This window comes from Labrus bergylta, chromosome 2, assembly GCF_963930695.1.
Source record: "Labrus bergylta chromosome 2, fLabBer1.1, whole genome shotgun sequence".
In the NCBI taxonomy this organism is placed as follows: Eukaryota; Metazoa; Chordata; class Actinopteri; order Labriformes; family Labridae; genus Labrus; species Labrus bergylta.
Window position 1 is genome coordinate 35832721 of NC_089196.1, and position 14696 is coordinate 35847416.

At 46.0% G+C, this 14696-nt stretch overlaps 1 protein-coding gene across 1 annotated transcript in view; it reads right to left on the minus strand.

Moving 5' to 3' along the window:
• Positions 1-14696, minus strand: part of antxr2a (ANTXR cell adhesion molecule 2a) — a 45076-nt gene that overhangs the window by 16564 nt on the left and 13816 nt on the right. Inside the window, exons 9-12 of the mRNA XM_065962528.1 lie at positions 14420-14511; positions 12583-12652; positions 2435-2513; positions 1798-1965 (exon numbers count right to left, since the gene is read on the minus strand). Coding sequence (XP_065818600.1) covers positions 1798-1965; positions 2435-2513; positions 12583-12652; positions 14420-14511 — 409 coding nt within the window. The remainder of the gene's footprint in view (positions 1-1797; positions 1966-2434; positions 2514-12582; positions 12653-14419; positions 14512-14696) is intronic.

Consider the following 14696-nt stretch of genomic DNA (forward strand, 5'->3'; position numbering starts at 1 on the left):
CTGTGTGTGTGTGTGTGTGTGTGTGTGTACTGAAACCTGGCAGACTGGGGGTTTAAATATTAACAAGCCACACATGGCCCTCCTCTTCTCGTCGTCCCTCAGCAGCAGCTCGCTCCACCAAGACAAACACGTCCGCAGCCAGACATGCTGCAGGGGGTTTACATTTTAATGCCTTTGTTGGTTTTCCAAAATATGCTTCCATCTCATCCTGGACGGGCTCCCTTCAGGTCCACAAAGCCAGGTGACGTCTATCATTTAGGGGGCGGAGTGGGGGGGGGGGGGGGGGGATGGGGGGGAGGGCTGGAGGTGAGGTGTGGGGGGGTAAATTTGCCTTCATCAGATCTCAGAATAAAAACAGAGAAAAAGAGCAGAGAGCACCATCTGTGTCCCCGCTCGTAGCCCCAAACCAGAATCTGCTGTGGACTTTAGGAAGCGCTGATGGGGGGACGGGGGGGGGGACAGGGGGGACAGGGGGGGACCGGGGGGGGGGGGGGGCTGAGCAAAGTGACAGTTTTCAAATGTGTACCAAAGAAGAAGTTAAACAATGGATTCAAAGAAACAAACTAATGAGCCAACGAGTACAGACGAGTCGTTTAAAAGTCAGATCTGCGTTCATCGTCCTCGACTTCCTCCTCAGTAAACTCTCTGTGATTCAGTGAACGACCTCTGACCCCGTCAAGAGGAACACGTTGACACTTCATGATGAAGTCATCATTAACCAGCAGAGAGAAGAAAACCTGTGAAATCCACCTCAAACTTCATATCCAAAACACACAGTGACAAGAGTTCAGGCTGGTCTCACACCGTATGGAATACAAGTCTACTTTGAAAGCTCACACTCTGTAGTGTCAGAGTCCCGCCCCCCAACGCCACGTCTGACCGGGGTCGTCTCCTGCTGTGAGGTGAATGTGTGAAGAACCAGGTCAGATGTGAGGGGCCGTCAGAGACACTCTGTGATGATTCTGGATCACCTCGGTCCCCAGGTAGGACTAAAGTTAGTCCAGATCTTAAACTTCAATCTGTCGCTCGCTGATCGTTCCTTTTTATTCGGACAGCTCAGGAGACTCTGAACAGGATGTGGGCTTTTCACTTCCTGTTCGAGGTTCTTCTTCTGTGGCGTTGCTAAGCCGCCGAAGTTGAACGAGGTCAACCGGAGGTGAAATCCTGTTTGATACCGCTTCCGCTAAGAGCGAGAAGGTAGCGGTGTGTGTGTGTGTGTGTGTGTGTGTGTGTGTGTGTGTGTGTGTGTGTGTGTGTGTGTGTGTGTGTGTGTGTGTTAGCCTGCGTGTGTGTGTGTGTGTGTGTGTGTGTGTGTGTGTGTGTGTGTGTGTGTGTGTGTGTGTGTGTGTGTGTGTGTGTGTGAGTGTGTGTTAGCCTGCGTGTGTGTGTGTGTGTGTGTGTTAGCCTGCGTGTGTGCGTGTGTGTGTGTGTGTGTGTGTTAGCCTGCATGTGTGTGTGTGTGTGTGTGTGTGTGTGTGTTAGCCTGCGTGTGTGTGTGTGTGTGTGTGTGTGTGTGTTAGCCTGCGTGTGTGTGTGTGTGTGTGTGTGTTAGCCTGCGTGTGTGTGTGTGTGTGTGTGTGTGTGTGTGTGTGTGTGTGTGTGTGTGTGTGTGAGTGTGTGTTAGCCTGCGTGTGTGTGTGTGTGTGTGTGTGTGTGTTAGCCTGCGTGTGTGTGTCTGTGTGTGTGTGTGTGTGTGTGTGTGTGTGTGTGTGAGTGTGTGTTAGCCTGCGTGTGTGTGTGTGTGTGTGTGTGTGTGTTAGCCTGCGTGTGTGTGTGTGTGTGTTAGCCTGCGTGTGTGTGTGTGTGTGTGTGTGTGTGTGTGTGTGTGTGTGTGTGTGTGTGTGTGTGTGTGTGTGTGTGTGCACTCACCACTTTGCAGCAGAGAGGCCAGAACCACCACATGAGGGCCAGAGCGACCAGCGTCAGCAGAACCAGGAAGACGATCACCACCGCCAAACCGTCCGACTACAGGAGGGGGGAGGGGACAAAAGTCATCAGTCACAAAATGGATTCTGATCTTCTTTTTAAACATTGTTGTACATTTATAAACAACACAACTTCAGAAGGTCAACACTTTTATTTTTTATATTCAGGTCTAATTACAGATTTGTTTCCTCAACTGTTTTTAGGTTCTTGTTTTAAATGTCACATATATTTTTATCCCTGTACGGGTTATGGACATTTCTTGTATAAATCTATTTTTAATTGCACAGTTTAAGTTTGACTCATCTAGAGGGATTCTTTAACTCTTTCTTCAGGTTAATATATATGTATGTGAGGGGGGGGGGGGGCGTCAGGTTTGTGGTTTAATTTGTAACAAATGTTTCATGTCATGTCTTTGTAACCTGCTGCTGGATGATTTGAATTTCCCTCGGGATCTATAAAGTATCTATCTATATTTCTACAGATGACGTGTGTGTGTTGGGAGACTCACACAGGTGGAGGCGTGGATGGTGTAGGCGCTGGAGATGAAGGACTTCCCGTGGTTCAGACTGATGAGGACGTCCATCTTCCTGTGGAGAAAACACTTTCATTAATGACACAACAACACATTTAAATCTCAAAGGACACAAAGCGTCCCACCGGCTCCCTGTCCGTCAAAGAACAGACTTCTAAACACTCTGACCTCTGACCTCTCAGGGGTTTGTTTACCCAACACGTTCAGCGTCTGCGCTCCATTAATCTGAACAAACTGTCGCTTAACGTTTTACATTTTAAACAGATGTATTTGTTATTTTCACTTTTTATTGTTTTTTTGTCGGCTGCAGATGAATTCAGAAATGACAAGACGACAGATTGTTTCTTTTTTGCTTCTGGAACTTCTTTGAACATGTCAGCCTCACATCGTCGGCGTGACGTCAGAGAGAAAGTGAAAGCGGTGAGCAGAATTTAAAGAGAGAGAGAGAGAGAGTGAATGCATCAGGTGAGGTGAGGTGAAGTGTCAGAGTGCGTCGTGTCTGAAAGTTCCTCGGCTTGTTTGTGAAATATGAATTAAATCAGGAAGGTTTGCAGAGCAGTCGGCTCTGCAGAGACTCGGACTGCACGGTCTGCTCGCTCATCTGTTCGGAGCCGCGGGACGACCGAGGCCCACGGCGCGGCCTCAGGCTACATCACAGCCCGAGCAGAGCGCGCTCCTCTTTATTATTCTGCAGCTCCGCCTTTATATTCAGAGGCCCTCCTGCACGCCGCCACACACTCACAGCTGGCCTACACACACACACACACACACACACACACACACACACACACACACACACAGGTCTGCACTTGTTTCTCTCCGCTCTCTGTGTCGGAGGATTTCAGGCGTTTCACTCGTTCCGTTTCCTGCGTTCTCATTAAAGCGCAGTAATTGGATCGGCCGTAATGGACATATGGAAATTGCGGTGCCGTTCATCATTAGGGTTTTAATTGCGCCCGTTTTTGGCCTCAGATTTCTCTGTCTAAATAAGTCATAGGAGTTCAGGAGCCCGGCAACTGTCCGTCCACACACACACACACACACACACACACACACACACACACACTCTGACGGCTGTGATAATGAGGACCCCCCCCCCCCCCATTGTCTTCTCTCTTTAGCGTTGTGCTAATGTCAGACTTGTTACTCTAAACAGCATCATAATAATAATTCAGCTCGTTATCGTTTTTCTGGAGGCGTTAAGAGATGATCACTTTTAGATTTTAACTCCTTTTTCACAGATTATTTGTGATTTTTAAAGAGAATATCTCGGTTGATATAATCCGCCTTCATGTCGGTAGTGACAGGAGATTTTCCTGCATGTTTCCTGCTGCGTTCACGCGTGCAGCTCACCCCGACTTCACCCAGAAATGTTTCCGGGAGGTCGGCATGGAGACGGTCCGGGGAATATTTTCAGGAGTTTTGTGCAGGTGTAGAAAAAGGGCACGAATTTCCTGTGTGTCAGATGTTTGATTTCTTTAAGTCGCTTGTACTTCATATCTATTTGCACAGACGAGACTGGACTTGTAGAAACACTGTGCACTGAAAGAGACCCCTCCATGCCTCCTCCATGCCTCCTCCTCCTCCTCTTCCTCCTCTCTCCTCCTCATTCAAACAGTCTTCTTGTAAAAAAACATCTTGTCTTGTTTTTGTCTTTTTGGATTCCTGTGACTCTACACGCTCTCTGCAGCTCAGCGAGACGTTCAGGTCTCTGCATGTTAACTACGAGCTGAATAGAAGGAGGGGTGGGGGGTGTTAGGGGGGGTGGAGGGTTGGAGGGCTAATTTAGCTGACATCCCCGGTCGGTGATAATGGTGGGCAGGTTGTTAATCAAGCTGGAGGTGCAGACCTCAGCGTGTGGTGGAGGAAAGCTCCCAAGCGAGTAACACTGATGAACCAACCCCCCCTCCTCCCCTCCTCCCCCCACTGATCGGACAGAGAGGGGGGTGGGGGGGAGAGAGAGAGACTGATGATAATTTACCGTTACTTTTGCAGAATGTGCAGCAGAGGCATATTTCATACACTCTCCCTTTCTTATTCCCAGAAGAGATCAATGACAGTTTGATTATAAATCAGGAAATAATGTGGAAAAGTTTAGACTGTGAGAACTCAACAAATCAATCTTTGAATCTCTTTAGATTCTTAACTAAAACAAGAACGAAAGAGCTGCTGTTTTACTGAACCTGCAGCTTTAACGCGTCATTATTCAACAGTATTACAGAGTAATAGTAGCTCAGCTCACAGCCCCTGAATCCTCAGCAAAGACTGTCTGAGGTTTGTTTTGTGGTTAATTTGACTCCCGTTAGAAACCTTGTAAGCAGCAAGCACTGATGGAATCTAAACTTTCATACATGTTGAGCTCTTAGAAACAAGCTAACAGCAGCTTGGCTCACAGTCTTCCCTGAGGGCCTGCATCCATCAAAGAGCAGAAGCAGAGAGAGAGAGAGAGAGAGAGAGAGATGTGATGTGAAACTGACACAGGGTCAGTTCATACTGAGCGGAGGATGATACACACTACAGGGATAAAAATCAAGTTAGCAGCAGCTCAGCTCACAGCACCTCCTCCAGCATTGAATCTGCTAAAGCATCAGAACATTTTTACACATGAAACTTCACTTGTTTCTATCAAAAACTACTTTTGTGAAGAGGAAGACAACTCATCTCCTGTGAAGATTTGTGAACAAAAAAACACAAAGTTATCTGAAGCCAAAAACATGCTATTTTCTTAAAACAAGCTTGCAGCAGCTCGGCTCACAGCCCCTCCCCTTCCAGCATCGAGTCTGCTTAAGTCCACTAAAACATCAGAAGACTCTGATTTTTAAATATTAAATTTCTTTATTCATTGTTTTTTATTCCATATTCTGCTCCTTGTATACAAAGCCAGAAACAAGCTTAGTATCTAACAACAAGCTACCAGCGGCTCAGCTCACAGTCTCCAGAGAAAATCAAAGAACAAAATATAGAGAGTTTGATTTTTATGGGAAACTGTTGTTTGTGTTTTAAGTTCATATATATATTCACCAGGTCTCTTTGTACTGAGAGGAGGATGATAAATAATAAAAAAAAACAAATCAAGCTAGCAGCAGCTCAGCTCACAGCCTGTCCTCCTGCACTGAGGCCGCTCAAGTCTTATTTAGAGATCAGACAGTGGATAGAGTTTGAAGTCGGGGAGAGAGAGAGAGAGAGATTGGGGAACGACATGAGGGAAAGGAGCCACAGGTCAGATTTGAACCCGAGCCGCCTGCCTGGAGGACGACAGCCTCCAAATATAGGGTGCACACTAACCGCTAGGCCACCGGCGCCGCAGAAGTCTCAGAAACTTCTCAATTCAATGTTTTTTTTCCCAGAGAGGAGGATTCTGCTCCTAGTGACGATTTAGTGACTTAAATTATACGAGTCTAGAAACGAGCTTTACACCCGGAAACACATGAGCAGAACCTCCTCACGATTTAAATGAAGAAATGTTTTAAACCTCGCCGACCTCGAGGTCCATGCTGCTCGTAACTCGGGAGTGACAAAAGAGGGGACACACAGGGTTAAAGAGAATGAAAACAGTGACATTAAAAGGATCCAGATGAATGATTTAAAACGTGTCTCTCTGTCATTTGACTTTTCATGGTGTTGAAAGCTGACAGAGTGACAGCGGGGAGCGAGCTGCAGCTGCTCGCTGGGTCGATGCCGATGTTTGAATAAATGGGAGATGAGAGGGCAGCCTGTCAGAGAGAGCGACTCTCAGGGATGCCAGGTGAATAACAGAAGGCTTCTTCTCGCTGCACATCTCCAGCTCCTCGTGCACAAACTTTGTCCCCTTTTTTGCTCCCCAAAGAATCCGTCAGAAAGTAAAACCGGGCGTGACGCTAAGCTTTGCTGATGCGCTGCAGCTGGAGCGGCTGACGACGGTGACGCTAATGGCTTTGAAACTTCTCTTAAAGATGTGAAAATTGAGCCGTCTGAATAATTCACAGCGAAGCATATGTGAGGGCTGTCACTCGGCATCCAGCAGTCATCGCTCTGCAGAGTCGGTGTGGCAGAAGTTCTGATCTGTGCAGGAAGCCTGGGGACCAGATGAGAAGTTCTGCTGCAGCGTGAGACGGCTGCCGTTTGGAAGGGAAGTGACAGGCACTCAAAGAAATGGACTGAGCCGCTCTACAGAGACCGGACATCACACGAGCGGCTCTCTGCAAAACAGACCCGACGCAGGGGGGAGGCGGTCTGAGCTGCAGGATGCTAAAAACATGAACCAAACTTTTTTAAATATCTACTCATTAATGTTTGCTTTCACGCAGGATTTCATTTCTCTGCCTTTGTGACACGACCGGCACGTAAAGAAAGAGTGTGAGAGAAGCATTCAGAGAAGGAAAGTTAAAGATGTCAGAAACCACCAACATGAAGTCAAAACGATTTTAAGGAAAACAAACTAAAGCGAGCAAACATCACGAGCCCAAACATCAAGATAACATTCATTTGGATACTTCTCAACGTCGTCCGCCAGTCCAAGGAGTTAAAATCTGTAAAGTCTTTGAAAAATATGTCTTTTGTTTTTTTATATTCAGGATGAAGAGGGAAATGTGTCTCATGTATAGAGAATCTGTTGATTAGAGAGTTAAAACTGCAGAACTTAAAAAAACAAACAGTTTAGAGATTGCTCTGTGCTACGTCTCAGTAAGAGCAGCGGGTTAGAAACCTCTGCAGAGGACAACACAGTCTGTTAGTTTACCTCGTGGATGGTTTCTCTTTGAAAGCATGTCTTTTGTGTTTGTCTCTCTTTGTGTCTCCATCTGTAACTTTGTGTTTGTTCTGTTCACCGTCTCATCGCCCTCCCCCAGACGAGAGGTTCTTAATCTGAAGGGGACGGACCCGGTTAAATAAAGACCCAATAAATAAATAAAAGAGTGTGTATTAAAGTCAAGTTAATCTAGTTATAAAGCAAGTAATTAAAAGATCTTGTTTGCAGTTATTCCTTTCAAAATGTGGCCTTGCTGCTCAGAGACGCTGGAACAGTCTGCAGGACGACCTGAGAGGAGACGGGAATGTTCAGGTCGACTGAAACCTCTCCTCTCAGTCTGACAATGATGAAGCTGAGGGGAATTCTCTGGCACGACTTCACCGACTCCCACCTCTCGCCCGTCGACAGAACAGCTTGAGGAGCTGCAGCAGCACTTTCAGAAGAAGAACTTCATGAACTTTATTAGAGCGACGCGTTTCGGCTCGTGGCCTTCATCAGGGTCACGTCATGAAATGGGTCAGTGACAAACAAGGATTGTTCAGATGACCAAATCAAAAATCTTTTAAAAACACAATCTGAAAGCATGCATCAGGTTGATTAAAATGTGACATTTGTATTCATGTGGGTTTTGTGTTATTTAAAATGACATTTACACCATTTTTTTCAAAAGATAAGACTGAATGGAAAAATGTCAAGTGGTGTAAGCACTGAAAAATTAAGAATATTGAATATTTTATTCATATAGAGCATGTGTAAGTGTACTCATGATTGTAATTACTTCATTTTAAAATAGCACAAGAAAATAGATTTTATTAGGATTATCCCTAAATTTACAAGTTATGCCCTCTTTTAATACTGAGCGGGACACAGAGCTGAAACCACCTCTGTTTTCTAATTAATTTTTGACAAATTATTTAAAAATTGTTAAAAAAAATACGTTAGAATTTGTATTAACTTGTATAAAGCTGAAGTTAAATTTTCTGCCTTTTTTTTATTCTACAGTCAAAACGCAGAGTTTCAATTGTCAAAGCTGCGACTGGTTGATCTTTACATCCCTCAGTGACACAGAGCCGTCTGCATCCCGACAAGGAGGACGATCAGGGGCCGCTCCATCATAAACATCTTCATCATCAAACCCCCCCCCCACCCCGCTGGAGCAGATGGAGCCATGTCCCGACAGCCTGTTTAATTATTGACTAGCATTAGCATTAGCTTCTGTACCTGCGTTGTAAAGCAGGTGTCGACTCCCCCTTCAGTTATTTTTTCTCCTCCACCGTTATTGTGAAAACACCAGGTGAGGACACGCTGCTGCACGAGCGCAGCCACTTAACCTCTCGATCGGGGGCCCCAGCAGGGTGTGCGGGGCCTCCTGACGGGGATGTACAGAGGGGGAGGAGGAGGAGGGGGGGGGGGGGGGGGGGCGTCACCAGATGCCGGAGTTTCAGGCCTGATGCCTCTGCTGTGAGTGCTCCTACATGAGCGAGCGAGCAGGCGAGGACGCCGTGATTCCTGCACGTCCCCGTCGGGACAGGAAGCTGCAGCAGAGCACTTCCTCTCCTGCTGAAGCTTAGAAAATATGTTCCCCAGCAAAGCTTCTCTTGAGAGGTCAGGCAGAAAGTCAAGCAGGACCGCTGAGGAGGAGGAGGAGGAGGAGGAGGAGGAGGAGGAGGAGGAGGAGGAGGCCTCGCGTGGAACACAACACGCTCCAAAAATGTGCAGTGAAACGGCGATTCTTCTCCGGCTGAGTAGAGCCGTGTTAGCGGAGCGCCCTGTGCGCCGGAGAGAGCGGTGATGGAGCAGAAGCAGACAGATGGACGGAGACGGAACTTTCCGGGGCCTCCTCGCTCCATGCAGGTGGTCCAGGGTGCAGGGATTGTCAGCGCGTGGTGAATTATTTAAACGGGGAGCGTGGAAAAGGGAATGGCTGCATCTGTCGCACATCCTCTTAGAGCCCCTCCAGCAGATGTGTTTACTCGCCGCCCGCAGCAGCTAACTACTTAATGGGTCACCATCGGCAGCCAAGAGTTAATTAAGCAGGCCGTCTGCAAATGGCGGCACGGAGCATCAGCGATGAGCAGGCCGAGGCGTTACAGATGTAGAAGCTCAAATTAACCTTTTTACTGCATCCTCAGCCAGTCGGACCAGATTATCCGGCTTTTAGTTAAAGTCTTTATATGAGATTTTTCACATATAATATAAATCAAGTATCTCCTCTGAAAATAACTCTGTGAGTCATGACTGTCTACAATGGGTGTAACACCCGAGTCCCACTGTCTGTGATGCTTTCAGAGTCCTATCTTCAGTTTGTTTACATCGCCAGGACGGCCGGCTGACTCCTCCCCTCGTGTATAAAAGTTGTTTAATTGAGGGACTAGAGAAAAGAAGAATAACATACTGTACTCACTGCTTAACTGTGTTTCTAGATCACGCTCATTTCAGGTAAATTTACATGCAGTGTGAAGATACCAGCATAATAAAGATCGCTAGCATTAGCATGCTAACACAACAATGCAGCGGGAGTTGTTTTGGTTTCATGCTGGTGCTCAAGGGCGACACCTGCTGGATCAAAACATCACATATAAAGCCTTTAAACAGTGATGCATCCTCTTTACATCGTTCAGATCCTTTAGATAAAGTATCACCAGCAGCACCTCTGCACAAACACGACAAACAGAGATCCATGTTATCGATCCACACTGGATCCACTTGTTAAGGTTGGTGAGGCAACTGTAAATGAAATGGTCATCGCAGAGGAATGGTGAGAAAATGTTCCCATGTCGAGGTCAATGTGTTGACTGTGTGTTTGACCTCTGACCCGGTCTTCAGCCTCCTCTTGTGGATTTGTTTGCCGACTGTTTTTGGCCTCGCAGTGTCCCGAAACCTTTGAAACGCTCCCTCTGAGTTACTCCATATATACTCCATGTTTACTTCCCTTGAAGGAGCCATGCTGCAGATAAACATGTTGTCATGTTAGCGTGTTAGCATGTTAGCGCTGAATGGGGAGGATCTGAGGTGAGGCTCAGGTTGATGTGCAGCGGTTACAGCAGCATGGTCCTCCTCATATGAAACATAATCCAGCAGAGCTCCTAATCATACATTTTTGATTGGATTGTCGTATCGCTGGGACATTAAAATCTGTTGTTCCATCGAGAACGCCTTAGCGATCATCTGTTATGCTTCAGGATTAACAAAAAAAAACGAGATGACGTTAAAGTCAAACAGGATCTGCAGCCGGGGAATAAATGCATATTTACTCTGTTGTCACTGAAATCTCAGAGGGCTGTATGTATGGAGGCTTCTTTATACAATGTTTACTGCGTCCTCAAACCACAAAATACAACTACTAGATCACACACACACACACACACACACACACACACACACACACACACACACACACACACACACACACACACACACACACACAACACACACACACACACACACACACACACACACACACACACACACACACACACACACACACGACAAACAGATTAACGTACAGCTCGTTTATAGATTTAAAGTTGTTTATCTTAGGAGTAAAGACGTCAACGAGGAGCAGAAAACATCACAGAGACGCAGAGAAAACACCAAATGCATAATGTGTGTGTGTGTGTGTGTGTGTGTGTGTGTGTGTGTGTGTGTGTGTTTGTAACTGTGTCTAAATGGAAAATGGACTTGAGCTTGTTTAGTTCTTTTCTATTCTTCTGACAACTCAAAGCATTTTTACACCGCAGGTCACACCTACACATTCACACACTGATGGTAGAGGCCGCTGTGTAAAGAGTCCATCAGTATTAACTCATCCATTCATACACATTCACACACTGATGGTAGAGGCCGCTGAGTAAAGAGTATATCAGTATTAACTCATCCATTCATACACATTCACACACTGATGGTAGAGGCCGCTGAGTAAAGAGTCCGTCAGTATTAACTCATCCATTCATACACATTCACACACTGATGGTAGAGGCCGCTGTGTGAAGAGTCCATCAGTATTAACTCATCCATTCATACACATTCACACACTGATGGTAGAGGCCGCTGAGTAAAGAGTCCGTCAGTATTAACTCATCCATTCATACACATTCACACACTGATGGTAGAGGCCGCTGAGTAAAGAGTCCGTCAGTATTAACTCATCCATTCATACACATTCACACAGTGATGGTAGAGGCCGCTGAGTAAAGAGTCCATCAGTATTAACTCATCCATTCATACACATTCACACACTGATGGTAGAGGCCGCTGAGTAAAGAGTCCGTCAGTATTAACTCATCCATTCATACACATTCACACACTGATGGTAGAGGCCGCTGAGTAAAGAGTCCGTCAGTATTAACTCATCCATTCATACACATTCACACACTGATGGTAGAGGCCGCTGAGTAAAGAGTCCATCAGTATTAACTCATCCATTCATACACATTCACACCCTGATGGTAGAGGCCGCTGTGTGAAGAGTCCATCAGTATTAACTCATCCATTCATACACATTCACACAGTGATGGTAGAGGCCGCTGAGTAAAGAGTCCGTCAGTATTAACTCATCCATTCATACCCTGATGGTAGAGGCCGCTGTGTGAAGAGTCCATCAGTATTAACTCATCCATTCATACCCTGATGGTAGAGGCCGCTGAGTAAAGAGTCCATCAGTATTAACTCATCCATTCACACACATTCACACACTGATGGTAGAGGCCGCTGTGTGAAGAGTCCATCAGTATTAACTCATCCATTCACACACATTCACACACTGATGGTAGAGGCCGCTGTGTGAAGAGTCCATCAGTATTAACTCATCCATTCACACACATTCACACACTGATGGTAGAGGCCGCTGTGTAAAGAGTCCATCAGTATTAACTCATCCATTCACACACATTCACACACTGATGGTAGAGGCCGCTGAGTAAAGAGTCCATCAGTATTAACTCATCCATTCACACACATTCACACAGTGATGGTAGAGGCCGCTGCGTAAAGAGTCCATCAGTATTAACTCATCCATTCACACACATTCACACACTGATGGTAGAGGCCGCTGCGTAAAGAGTCCATCAGTATTAACTCATCCATTCACACACATTCACACACTGATGGTAGAGGCCGCTGCGTAAAGAGTCCATCAGTATTAACTCATCCATTCATACACATTCACACACTGATGGTAGAGGCCGCTGAGTAAAGAGTCCGTCAGTATTAACTCATCCATTCATACACATTCACACACTGATGGTAGAGGCCGCTGAGTAAAGAGTCCATCAGTATTAACTCATCCATTCATACACATTCACACCCTGATGGTAGAGGCCGCTGTGTGAAGAGTCCATCAGTATTAACTCATCCATTCACACACATTCACACACTGATGGTAGAGGCTGCCACTTACTGTCCGACTTCATAGAGTTTGGGAGCAGGACACAGCATGTAATCATTCCGGACAGCAGTCGGCTTCTGATCTGCAGAAAATCGAGAGAGCAACACAGAACCGGGTTTTAATTCTCTCTCTGGGTCATTTACATTAAAAACTCTCAAACATACAAACATTTTAAAAAAATAGAAAGTGTCTCTGGTTGTCATAGTAACAACATATGTTGAACGTCTCTTTGTTTTCAGTTTGTATGATAACGTCAAAATAACCTCAGCAGTTGTAACCACGACAACCACAGAGCGCAATCAGCTGCAAGTCACCAGGTAACACGGTCACACTTTGTATCGTAACACCGGTGAGGGAATATAGGGAAGAACTGCAGAGTGGCCTTAGAAGGCAACAAGCCCAGTGCATTCTGGGTGTTGAAGTATTTCAAGGTAGCAACACAAGCGATGTAGCATCTTTCCACTGCAGACACCGTGTAGACATTCTTCACACGAGGTGACATCAGAAGTATCTCGATGTTCAGCAGAGAACCTTTAACGACAACGAGCGACAGAATCCTCGTCTGAACTCCGTGACCTCTCCGAACCCTCGTGTGTTTCATGAAGAGGATTACACGGTTTAGTTTGTGTCATTTTCAAAGCTTTATTTCTTTTTTTAAGTGTTCAGGAAGTAGCAGAAACTGTGTCATATGTTGGATGTAAGCTATCGTTTAATCACTGGGAGTTACATAAGGTTTAAAAAAAGAAAGAGATGACAGATTGTATCCTGTTTGTGTGCGAGTGTGTGTGTGTGTGTGTTCATGCAGTGTGTGTGTGTGTGTGTGTGTGTGCGATCAGCAGGTTACAGACAGAGGCCTGAACCGTCTTCAGCCGCTGCGGTCGCTCTCATTATTGATATTTTTTTGCTGCTTGTGCGCTCACAGACTGAAGCATCTGCTCTACATATGTGCTGTGTGTCCATGATGCCTGTCCGTAATTATAAAATGCCCCCACTGTTCGAGAGGTCTGCACTGAACACATGCAGGAGCCAATCAGGGAATAAATAGCCCCAAGTGGGCGAATGTGAGACGGTCTAAACTGAGAAAGGACTAACAGGAAGACATCTGCTAACGGCCACTTCCTGAAGAAGACGAAGTTATTTTTTTTAAAAAGGAATCAAATAAATATGCTCGAGTGTTTCAGTCAAGTGGAGGAAATCAAAAATAACTCGTCGAGCAGGGAAGTGTTGTCATTGGCAGCCGTCGATCCCGCGGATCCCGCCGCCAAATGAGAGCTTTAAAAGATTGTCTCCCTGTGCCAAATCCTGTTAGCTTCCTGAAGAAAAAGGATTTCTCCGAGGAGCAGCCTGAGAGCTCAGAAGAAGAAGGAGCACGCTGACCTACATAGAACCCTTTCTTCTTCTTCTTCTCCAAATGAGATCCAAAAAGATACCGACAGAGAGCCGTTATCACAGGATTTCCTGTGTGCTTCCTCTGAATACCCACCATCATATGACATCACAGTGACCTGACTGACCTCTGTGTGTGTGTGTGTGTGTGTGTGTGTGTGTGACAGCAACAGTGCAGGGGGATCAACATCTTCTGCACATTTAGAGTTCCTCGATGTTGAAACTTTTTAATAAACGTTAGAGTCCCATGTCAGATATTTGCATGCACCCCGGCATGCAGGCTGTAGTCCTTCAAGTGTGCGACCTCTCTCTCTCTCTCTCTCTCTCTCTCTCTCTCTCTCTCTCTCTCTCTCTCTCTCCTCTCTCTCTCTCTCTTCTCTCTCTCTCTTCTCTCTCTCTCTCCTCTCTCTCTCTCTCTCTCTCTCTCTCTCTCTCTCTCTGAGTTAAAGTTTGTTCCACTTACTGAAGGTTTGCTCGTTGACGATGAAGCTGCAGACGACTCCTCCGTTGCTTCCGATGGAGAAGCCGTTTCCTCTGAGGACGATGTCGAAAGGACTCTGAAAGGTCACGAAGACGAGATGAGACTGAGAGAAGGAAACTACTTCATGTTTATATCGGCTCTCCTGTTCCTCCTGTTTCTTCTCCTGATGTGATCTTATCATGTTCTCACTTTCTTAAAGAATAAAGGTCCTAAAGTTAAACTTTCTAAGACTGGAAGAATGATTTTCAAAATAAGAGAC